The 12,182-nt window shown below is 41.3% G+C and overlaps 1 protein-coding gene across 1 annotated transcript in view; it reads right to left on the bottom strand.

The window, feature by feature from the left end:
* Nucleotides 1-459: 459 nt before the first annotated feature.
* Birc6 (baculoviral IAP repeat containing 6) overlaps nt 460-12,182 on the bottom strand; it is a 178,633-nt gene continuing 166,910 nt past the window's right edge. Inside the window, exons 70-73 of the mRNA XM_029531207.1 lie at nt 10,465-10,592; nt 7,885-8,073; nt 6,657-6,791; nt 460-1,606 (exon numbers count right to left, since the gene is read on the bottom strand). Coding sequence (XP_029387067.1) covers nt 1,427-1,606; nt 6,657-6,791; nt 7,885-8,073; nt 10,465-10,592 — 632 coding nt within the window. The 3' untranslated portion in view covers nt 460-1,426. The remainder of the gene's footprint in view (nt 1,607-6,656; nt 6,792-7,884; nt 8,074-10,464; nt 10,593-12,182) is intronic.

Raw genomic sequence — 12,182 nt, 5'->3', positions numbered from 1 at the left:
GCCTCATACATGCTCCTTAACTCTGCTTTCCGTTTTTCTTTACATCTTCAATACTTAAAATTGTGATTCTTTCTCCCTACCCCAATTTTTGAGGCAGGGTCTCATACTGTATTTTCAGAACAAACTCTATACCTCAATCTTCCCAGGCAGGGATGTGTAAGGAACCATGCCAGGCTGCCACCTCTATACAAATATTAAGTCACGTCAGCTCTTCCTTTTTCTGCTTTCTTGAGACAGGGTCTTTCTGCATAGCCCTGGTCCTGCTGTATCGTGAAATGTGAAGAAAAGACTGTCCCATCTGGGATTATAACTGTGTGCTACTGCGTGCAGCTTTCAGCTTTCTTTACGATAACTGGTCTTACAAAAACATCCTCGTTTCTCCCACGCTCAAGTCTCAAAAAGTTTTCCTGTAGAAATACCATTGCACACCATGGCAACTATTTTAGAAACACGACATACTAATTCACCTACATTTTTATTTATTGGCTCTAGGAAGAATTTGCATGAAAACGAGCCCATATGGCAGGTACAGAATGTACTGTAACAGCACCAGAGAGGCCCAGCCTCTCTCCTCTACAGAGCCTCCGTGGTGATACATACATGTGACTTCAGGAACAGAACCACACAGTCCAGGAGTAAGAGGAGCCCTTGAGGAAAACAGTTTAAAGCGACTTTTCCAATTGACCATACCTTTTCATATATTAAATTCAAATAATGGATACATTCAGAGGCCCAAATGTTTGGCATAGAATAAAATCATGTTCATTTATTTTTTTCTGCATCTTAGAAGGCATAAAATTAAATATGTTGAATGTAATAAATTCATCCATACAAGTGCAAGTCTCCAGCTATAGTGCATTTTATGGCAGATTTATTACTTAAAAATGTACCAGTAAATCAAAAAAGAGGGGGCTATGTCTGTTTAACTTTTATTAAAGTGTATGTAGGAAGTCTTCAGAAATCAAATATGAGCATGAAGATATGGCCAAACAAAATCTATCAAATTCAGTGAAAAGTTGCTGACTTTAAATAGTAGTTGTAAGAATGACCAATATATATTCTTTGTTAACAACCTCTCACTCTACAGTAAAAAAAAAAAAAAAAAAAAGAGATAAACATTCAGTAAACATTCTTTCCTAAGGTAGTTTCCCTTATAGATCAGTGATTTATCCATTTTTTTGTATACACAAATTTGTTGAACATACCAATCAGTGGTTCTCACAATTGAAAAATAAAAGCACAAAAAAGTTTACACTCTTGTACAGGTAAATCAAAGATCACCTTGAATTAAACTGGATCTCCTTAAGGGCATAGTATAGTTTCAGTTTCATTACCTATTACATAATTAGTTTCTTACATACAAATATTGACATATTTGGCTTGTGCTTCGAAGCCTTTGTGTCTACGAAATCCACATCACTGCAGCTCATAACTGGAAGTCACTGGGGAGGTCTCTGCTGCTGCTGGGGTTGACATGGTCGTGGGTTAGAGTCTCTTCAGCACCTGCTGTGGCCCTGCACACCGGGGAGGCATCCTCAATGTCTGGGTCTAAGCCTTCAGGGCAGGGAAGTTTCAGGAGCTCTTCTCGGAGCTGAGCAGTGTGGCGCTAGGTGGAGAAAATTGTAATATCAGAAATGTGAACACTGTGATTCCTGCCTATCACTGAGACAACTTGGTTTTAGCAGACTTCAATATCAAGTGTACAAATCTTTACTGTCTTCTTATGGCAACCATTTAAAACACACAGTAAACAAAACTCTCAAGGATCCCCAAACTAGGGGCTGGAGAGATGGTTCAGAGGTTGAGAGCACTGGCTGTTTTTCATGAGGACCCAGGTTCAATTCCCAGCACCCACATAGTAATTTACACCTGTCTGTAACTCAAGTTCCAGGGCTTACAACCCCCTATATGCATATACATGCAGGCAAAATTCCTAAACTTAAAAATTAATTCCAGATGCTGAGAAGTTCAAAGTAACATTCTATACAGGTACAAAAGACTAAACTCCCCCTCCTCAAGAACACAGTATAGTTCCTCAGACCCTGGCACAGGATCAGCATCACCAATGACTTACAAACATCAATAGTTTGATATACATATTCTTTTAAATTAAAGACAGTAATTCTTTGTGCTGTTCAAGAAGCCAACTCTGAAAAGGACAACTGCACAAACTAAAATATACCCAGATTGGGTGTTGATTGAATAGTGAGCACTTGTCTGGCATGTGCGAGGCTTTGGATTTGACCTTTAGTACTTAGAGGGTGGGTGGGGGAAGACACTACACACCACATAATCTACAACCACCAAACAAAAACCTAAACTACAAAATACAGCCCACACATACATTGCTATTTTTGCAAATGGAAACGAGCCTGTTTCAATAGCAGGGCCCCCTGTAAACTTGGCAAAAGTTTCTACACTGTTTCGCTCTAACTCAGAAGAAACATGAGAAGTAATTTTATCATTCAGTTTAAAATTTTAAACACAGAAAAAATAATATCTAGAGACTAAATAATTGTGTTATCACATCTTACCTTAGAATATAAGATGCTCAGAGTGATTGGATGCTTATGAATGAAAATAGCACACTGAAGTCTTTCAAAAGACAGTTTATGATGACTAAAAGTAGCTGATTTTGAAAATTAATTTAGTAATTTAAAAACATTGATTTTGAGGGTGTATTTGTATAGGCACTGCACGGAGAAGACTTAAGACAACTTGAAGCAGTCTTTTCCTGTGCCCCGCATGGGTCTCAGATCAAACTCAGGTCATCAGGCGTGGTGGAGGTCATCAGGCATGGTGGCAAATGCCTTAGTCACTGAACCATCCGGAAGCCCCACTACGCACTATGCAGTTACATGTAATATGCAGTTTCCACAGAACAATCTTTACATGTAAAAGATGCTCTGGTAATCACTAACTAAACAAGGGCAAGGGGCACAATGCAGACACTCTTGTGTGAAGCCTGAGAACTAGATGAAGGTGGAATGGAGAGAGAAAGGTTGAGACCATCATACATTATCAGCCACTTACATGGGTTTAAAGTGTATTGTCATACTTGAAACTTAAAAACTCTCCAGCACTGATTTCTTTCCACTGTGATAAAAATCCTGACTAAGAAAGGAGAAAGAAACATCCCACTCTTATGAGAACTTGGGAGTAGAGGTATACTAACTAGAACTCTTATTAGGAACTCAAGCTGTTATACGTCCATCCTTGACCAGCCTTCTTCAGCAAAAATGTAGTTAAAAGAATAAAAACCTTCACCAGTTTGGAAATAAAGGACTTGCAAGTCAGAGTGACAGAAAAATAATAGAGTAGTTTGACATGGTAGTTCATGTCTCTTAAGTCCAGCACTGGGACAGAGGAAGGCAAATCTGAGTTTGAGGGCATCTTGGTGTACATAGTTAAGATTCAGACCAGCCGCCAGGCGTGGTAGCTCACGCCTTTAATCCCAGCACTTGGGAGGCAGAGGCAGGCGGATTTCTGAGTTCGAGGCCAGCCTTGTCTATAAAGTGAGTTCCAGGACAGCCAGGGCTACACAGAGAAACCCTATCTCGAAAACCCCAAACAAAAAACAAACAAACAAACAAAAAACNAANNAAACAAACAAAAAAAAAAGATTCAGGCCAGCCATGAGTACAAAGGAAACAAACAAACAAAAATAAAAAACATCCTTCAAAATAATACAATAAAATGATTTCAGTAAAAGCCAATGCTGAAGTGACAGAGCAGAGCAGCAGTCACAGCTAGACTGCAGGTGGTGAAGAGATATGTGAGCAAAGCTGCAGCTGAACACTTATCCAGGGAGTAGCAATCTGGTGAGCACCAGGAAGAAGAGATAAGACCGAAGGGTCTCCCACTTAGCACATGAACTAGTTGAAGGGAGTTAAGCAATAGCTACATATCTGAGCGAAAAGGGCAGTCTGGAAATTAAGTGTAGAACGCTGAAAGAATCGATCTAAAAGAAGGCACAGTCTTGCTCTCCATGTTTAACGAGGGCATCTAGGAGAAACCATTAGTAACACAAGTCAGGAGACGCTGAAGGAAACGGGTTTGAAGAATCCCATTTTAACTGATTGATTGATTTTGTTTTTCTGTCAACTTCATGCATGTACGAGTCCCGATGTTCTCTCCCCCCTCCCCCCTGTCCCTATCAAACTTGCCTCATCCCTACCAGTCCCTTTTTCAGATCCATGACTTTTAGGTTTGTCTTATGAATCATGTTTGTCTTATGAATAAATGTCTAACATTTCAAGCCCAACGACCACAAGAGAAAGGGAGGCAGATATAAATTGGATCTCAGAAAAAAGAGAAAAGAAATTAAACAAGGAACAGGGAGAAAGAGAACAGTTTATGATGACTAGAAGAGGGAAGCATGAGTAAGTGTGTGTGTGTGTGGGGGTGTCATGAGTAACCTCAGTGGGTGTCAGGCTGAGGAAGGCCCCCAGCAGTGAACCTAGAGTGAAACAAAAGTGGAGAGGAGACAGCAGGCATGGTGTAAGGAGAGAGAAGAGACCTACACATTTATACATGCACAAGTCCTTGCTCCTGCTAGGTACAGAACACAAACTGGCTTCCAGTACTAGACATAACAGAACTAGCATAGATCAAGCAAAGTGTTCTCCCCTCAAACAGCTGCCTCACTAGCCAAGGGTAGTTTTGAGTTCCTACCCTCCTGTACACCTGTACAGAGATGCATAGTGCTGGGACGGAGGACACGTATGGCCAGTCGTGGCTCTAAAGTCTCCATAATGTAAAAACCTTAACTGGATAAAAGAGTGACAGAGTAGAAAAATCAATGAACATGGATCCAGAACCTTGGTAGTTTCAGTAACTACCAATCCCTAGCTGGTCTGAGTTCATCCATCCTTATTTGGAGGCAAATCCCAGATATCATACTATTTGTCACTCATAAATATTTCTGTACTGGAAAAATAAAGAAAACACACCTGAAAAACTATCTTTTTTTTTTTTTTTTTTTGGACAGGGTTTCTCTGTATAGCCCTGGCTGTCCTGGAACTCACTCTGTAGACCAGGCTGGCCTCGAACTCAGAAATCTGCCTGCCTCTACCTCCCGAGTGCTGGGATTAAAGGCACGCGCCACCACACCTGGCTCAAAACTAGCATTCTTATTATCAGCTATGTATTTGTTTTGAGAGAGGGTCTTAGTACTTAGCACTGGCTATCTGGGAACCCATCCCAGCCAGGTACAGGGATTTAAGGTGTAAGCCACCACAACTGACCACTTCCATCTTTTCAAGGACTGAAAAACAAAGAGGAAAGGAACCAGGAGGGACAGAGAACACCGCATGTACAGGAGGCAGGAGAGATGGAGAATACTGCATGCACAGGAGGCAGATAGATACCTGGCAGAGAATAAAAGGACCAAACAATAAAATGATTATTTGGAAGTAGCAAAATGGGTGGCTGTACAAAGAATGATTCCCACGTATGGGAAAAATTCTGCAAAGCCACTGAATCTTCATTTCCTTCAGGGAATGCTCAAGTAAAAACAACTGCCTACCTTCCACAAATCTTGTTGTTCTCACAGTGGTTATTCCCAACCAGCTATTAGAGGCCCTCCATCTTGTACCTTCTTCATACCAATAGCAAGGAATAAAATTAAGAAAGGCAAGAGGCATAAGGTAAGGCTAAAGGATTAAAGACAAAACTCATGTGACAATGTCTAGGATGTGCCGGAGACCTGGGATGAAGAGAGGGTCTCAGAGAGTCTAACAGGGTAACTCTAGCTGAGATTTCTAGCACAGGGGATATGGATCCTGAAGTGGCTGCTTCTTTTAGCCAGGCAGGACTCCCAGTGGAAGGATAAGGACAACACACCATCCACAGAGCCTACAACCCAAAATATATCCTGCCTACAAGATGTGCAGGGACAGAGATAGAGCAGAGTCAGAGGGAATGGCTAACCAATGACTGCTCCAAATTAAGACCCATCCCATGGGTGAGAACCAATCTCTGACACCATTAATGATACTCTGTCATGCTTGCAGACGGGAACCTAGCATAACTGTCCTCTGTCCTGGCAGCCAATGGAAAAGAGATGCAGAGACTCACTCAAATATCAGATGGAGCTTGGGAATCTTACAGAAAAGTTGGGGAAAAGATCGAGGGATCTGAAGAGGACAGGAACTCCACAGGAAGACTTACAGAGTCAATTAACCTGGACCTTGGGGGCTCCCAGGGACTGAATCACCCACCAAAGACAGAGCACAGGCTGGACCTAGACCTCCTGCATATATGTAGCTGATGAGCAACTTGGTCTTCATGCAGGTACTCCAAACAACTGGAGCACCGGCTGTCCATGAGCCTGTTGCCTGCCTGCTTGTCTGTGGATCCCACATCCCTAAACGGACAGTCTTGTCTGTTAGAGAGGATGTACCTAGTCTGCAACAACTTGATGTGTGGGGCTGATACCCAGAGGGACCTTCTCCTTCTAAGGGGGATGGGGGAGAACTTACATGAGGGGGTACTGGGAGGAGAGGAAGGGCTGGTACTGGGTTGTAAATAAATAAATTAAAACAAAACTAAATGAACTCCATGGACCCAATACCTTGCCAACCCCTGAACCCTGTCACATTTTTGGGCTCAGGTCTTTGGGGACACCTGAGTCAATGACTTCATACTAAGCTCACCTTGAGAGCAGCTGCATGGTGAGACATGGTCCTGCCCACCCGCTTATCACTGCTGTACTGCTGGATGTCTGCAATCCACTCCTCACACTGGGCCATGATCTCAATTCTCTTCAAGTAAAAATGTTTGTGTATAACCTTGAAAATAAAAACAATACAACAGAGCATGTCTACACATCAAAAAGTCAAAGTTTATGGCATTACTAAAACAAAAATTTTAGACAGTGCAATGTTTATCTGTCCAGAAAATCTGGTTGCCTGTGTTCTCCATCATTACAAGTTCGGCTCGGGACATCAGATGGCACACACTGAAATACTCAATTCCACTATGGTAAAGGATACCTAACTCCAGATACTGAAGTAATCCCATCCTGATAGCACAGGACACACTTATAAGGCAACATAAAACAAATGGGAATAAATCAACAAGAAAGAAAAAAGGTTTTCAACACAGTGGCAGCAGAAAACATTTTGTCTTTCAAAGAGAACTCAGGGACTGAAGAGATGGCTCAGAGTATATAGCTTTACAAAAGATCTGCTTAGTTCTCATCACCATGTCAGTAGGCTCCCACCCACCTGTTAAGTCAGGCTTCTCTAGGCATTTGAACTCATGTGCACACACATCCCACCCCACACAAAATTAAAAAAAAAAAATCTTTAAAAGAGATTGCATAGAGATCTAAATACTTTTTTTTAATTTATAAGTTACATTATTTTTTATTGTGGGTACACATGTATACCACAAAGGCATTAGTTTTCCTCCTATCATGTAGGTGGTTTCAGGAATCCAATTCTGGTGGGTAGGCTTGAAGGAAAGGGCCTTTACCCACTGAGCCAGTACTAAATATCTACTCACCAAATGTATACCTGCAAACAATCATGCCAGAGAAAAGTTTTTTTTTTCTTCTGGTTTTTCGAGACAGGGTTTCTGTGTAGCCCTGGCTGTCCTGGAACTCACTTTGTAGACCAAGCTGGTCTCGAACTCAGAAATCTGCCTGCTTCTGCCTCCCGAGTGCTGGGATTAAAGGCGTGTGCCACCACACCCGGCTCCAGAGAAAAATTTAAAGTCTGGTGTCTGTCAGGATACGTGGTTTTAAACCTTACTATCTGCACTTTGTTATTAATGACATCAGGATTAATTGCTAGTTATATCAATTCTGTAAATTTGCAGTATATAATACTAACAACCTAGCCTCAAATGTCTAGAAGAACTTAACTCTATCCAACATACTTCTTTAAAGCACGGTGAAGGATTTCTGATTTGTTCTAGCATAGCCCATTTAACCGTTGCTTGTCGGATGTTCCCATCGTATTCTCGAGAGCTCTGGGTGCCACTGGGAGTGCCTCTAGACCGTTCGTATCCTGGTTCATTGAAGTAAGGCTCAGCTACTAATATAAGGGACTGGACAGAAACCAACACCTGAGGAACAGAGGAGAGCCAAAGTTGTTAAGAGACAGGTTTACTGCAAATGAACTGCTATCCTGCTATCCTCACCTCCAAGGAGTCTCTATAAGCATGTTTCCACAGTTTCTGGTATAAAACAAAACAAAACAAATAAAACTGCTATTGGGGGCTGGAGAGAGCTGTTCTTTCCTTTAGAGGGCCCATGTCTGATTCTCAGCATATGTATGTGGTGGACATACAGACATGGAGGCAAAATATCCATACACACTACCGAGGCTGCACAGTGAACTCCAAGATGGTGTGAGTTAAAAGTCACAGACCCTAGCCTAAAAAATGATAGACAAACAAAAAACTCTACAAAGTTAGCTACACAAAAATATCATGTTTTATAAACAATCAGTCAGTCAGTCAGTCGGTCTGTCTACCTACCTACCTATAGGCAGAGTCTCACTGTGTCGTTCTAGCTGGCCTGGAGTGAGCTATGCAGACCACTGGTATTCTGTTCTTGTTTCCTATAACAAAGCTTTCAAGAATAGTTCCCACTTTCTCTTCTATGATATTTAGTGCATACAGCTTTATGCTGCGGTCCTTGATCCACTTGTCAATAAAGGAGAGTTTTCTTCTATTTCAAATCTGAGACTCCTCAGAGAGCTTTTAAAACATGGTTAGTTCTATCATTTGTTGTTTGTTTGTTTGTTTGTTCGAGACAGGGTTTCTCTGTGTAGCCCTGGCTGAACTGGAACTCACTCAATAGACCAGGCTGACCTCAAACTCAGAAATCCACCTGCCTTTGCCTCCCAAGTGCTGGGATTAAAGGCGTGTGCCACCACTGTTTGGCTCATTTGCTGTTTTAAAATATTTTTCCTCTTTTACTTATAAGAATAGGGTATATAATTCAATTTCTACAAAAGCAGAGAAAAGAATTAAGTCAAATTCTTAATACAAGCCTACAATTTAAGACCCAACTTATTTTCAAAAAATCGCTTTTAGATGAGTTGTTGTAGTCCCAAATATAATTTCCAAATTACTTTCAGTCAGGTGTGGTACAGTTTTTAGCTCCAACACCCAAGAGGAGGGAAGGAGGACATCTGAATTCCAGGCCAGCTAGTGTAACATAGTGATAACCAGTCTCAAAACAAACAAACAAACAAACAAACAAACAAACAAACAAGAAACTGACACTGAAACCAAAACAACATTTAAAAAAGAAAAAAAAAAAAAAAACTTAAAATTTTAACCCAGAATTGTTCCTGTCTAAAGGAAATGCAAGCACAAAGAGGAGAGTGCAGAGACTGAAGGAAAGGCCACCCAGAAACTGCCCCATCTAGGGATCCATCCTATCTGCAGATACCAAACTCAGACACTATTGATGATACCAAGAAGCGCTTGCTGATAGGAGCCTGGTATAGCTGTCCCCTGAGAGACTCTGCCAGTGTCTGACCAATACAGATGTGGATGCCTACAGTCAAACATTGGACTGAGCATGGGGACCCCAATGGAAGAGCTAAGGGAAGGACTGAAGTAGCTGAAGGAGTTTGCAACCTTCAATAATAGGAAGAACAATAATATCAACTAACTGGAGCACCCAGAGCTCCCAGGGCTGCAATTGCATATGTAGCAGAGAATGGCCTTATCTAGCATCAGTGGGAGGGGAGGCCCTTGGTCCTGTAGAAGCTCGATGCCAGGGGAATGCCAGGGTGGGGAAGCACCCTCATTGAGGCTAGGGGGATGGGATGGGGGGTTGCAGAGGGGAAACCGGGAAGGGGGACAACATTTAAGCACTAAATAGTACATGTGAATTCAAGGTATAATATAACAACCGCGACTAAGTACTGTGTCTGTGTTTCCTAAACGGACAGTACTCTAGTGAAGACATACCTCGATACGCTTACACTCTACCTGTAGCTGAGGGTCTGAGTTATTTATTATAAAGTAAAAACATGATCAGAAATAAGATATTATACAATAGATTTTATGCACTCACTAACTTACAGAAATGCAAGCTTTGAAGATTTTTAAATCTTATGTACCAAATGCCCTGATAGTAAACTACAACTCTTAAATTTTATGAATTTCAGGGCATTAATTTTAGGTATCAGTTAAGTAAAAACTCTAACTAGTACCATATCATACATGAAGAAGTGTGTAGTAGCAATAGTGTATTAAATTCTACTCACAAGACAGGAGACAGACCCAAATCGCCTTACTGCAGCATACTGCACTTTAAGAACTTAAGAAACGACTTGATCTTGACAAGGCTGCTTATCTTGCATCAAAACTTGAGACTTTAACCTATTATATCCTGCCTCTAAAACAGTTTTCGATGTTTATTTTCGTCACTAACCCCCCACCCCCCGCCCCAGATCTTAGGGTGTAAGTAAATTTGTCAGATAAAACTTTGTTTACTTGCAAAAAGCTTGATGTCTGAGGGTTCCATTTCTCTTCTGGTCTTCCATGCCATGTATTCAGGATGCTTAAACAAACCTTAAGAAGAAAAGACACAATTGAACAGAATTTATAGCAAACTGTCTCAGCTGGAAACAAAATATTATGCTCTCATGTCAAAGTTTATCTAAGTCTGTAAAAGCCCACTGCATCTTCAGATATGATCCACACCCTTGTGGAATTATAGTTTTTTCATAAGAAAAACTCCACACAGATTACATCCATATCTACATAAATAACACATATATTTTTTGTTGTTGGTTGATACAAGGCTGCTTATGTAACTCAGGCTGGCCCTCAACTAGCTTTGTAGTAGAAGATGCCCTTGAGTTTCTGACCCTCTGCCTCCATTGCTCTAGTGGTAGGGCAGAAGGGAGACAGCACCATCCCCAGTCAATGCAGCAGCGGAGTTTAAACCAAGGCTTTGTGTATGTTAAGCACGCATGCTATCAATAAACCATGTCACTAGTCCGACATAACATATATCTTAATGAATAATGAGACTTTTGTAAAACCCAGAATCTTTCGGGGGAAATGTATTGCTTTGTAGGCATGTGTAGGTATGTGTAGGCACGCATGGTGTCGGGGAAGAGTCTGGTCTCTTCTACTACTATGAGGGGTCAGGGACTCAACTCAGGTTGTTAGGGTTAGTCACAAGTGCTTTTACCCACTGAGCCATCTGACCAACACCACATGCATGCATGTGTCAGTCCACCGAGGTCAAATGGTGTTGGATCTCTGGAACCTAGTTTCAGGCAGTTGTGAGGCCACACAATGATTTTTTTCTTTTAAAGGTTTTTAAAGGTTTCTTTTTGAACTGTGTGTGTGCATACATGTGTGCATATGAGTGGAGGTGCCAGGGGTATCAGATCCCTGTAGCTGGGACTTTAGAGGCGGTTGTGAGTCACCTGTCTAAAGACAGTGACTAGAGGCCTGTTACACTACTCACAGAGAGTATTTAATCAACATACAGGAGGCCATCCATCTGATCCCAGAATGACAATATCAAGTAATTTTTTTTTTTGGTTTTTCAAGACAGGGTTTCTCTGGGTAACCCTAGCTGTCCTGGAACTCACTCTGTAGACCAGGCTGGCCTCGAACTCAGAAATCCGCCTGCCTCTGCCTCCCAGGTGCTGGGATTAAAGGCATGTGCCACCACATAATATCAAGTAATTTTAAACTGTATATTTGTGTGGGTGATTCATCAAAGACTCTTAAAATACTAATGCTCAGGATTATGGTGTTCCATCTCTTCACCCACTCAGCACTACAGAACGAACTGCTTAAACAAAATCCTATTTTATATATTACTTGGGATTCAGGGTCTATTAAGAAAAGCCAACATGGCTACTTCAACTTTGTTCTAGAAAACCTGCTCTTTTTTTTTTTTTTTTCAAGGAAAATAAATGGTGCCTCTGTTAAACTTTCTGCAAGAAATCTATAAATCTAATTTCAATTTTATGATTTATCAATCAATAAGAATAAAATAATAACATCCTATGTCAAATTGGATGAAAATAAAAGTGAAAAGGAAGGCAAACTTTGGCCACATCTTTGATAAAAAGGCCATGTTAAGAATTTGCTATTCTCGGCCGGGCGTGGTGGCGCACGCCTTTAATCCCAGCACTCGGGAGGCAGAGGCAGGCGGATTTCTGAGTTCGAGGCCAGCCTGGTCTACA

This window comes from Mus pahari, chromosome 18 (assembly GCF_900095145.1).
Source record: "Mus pahari chromosome 18, PAHARI_EIJ_v1.1, whole genome shotgun sequence".
NCBI lineage: Eukaryota > Metazoa > Chordata > Mammalia > Rodentia > Muridae > Mus > Mus pahari.
The sequence above is the reverse complement of the archived record's forward strand: the minus strand, read 5'-3'. Positions and strand labels throughout refer to the sequence as shown.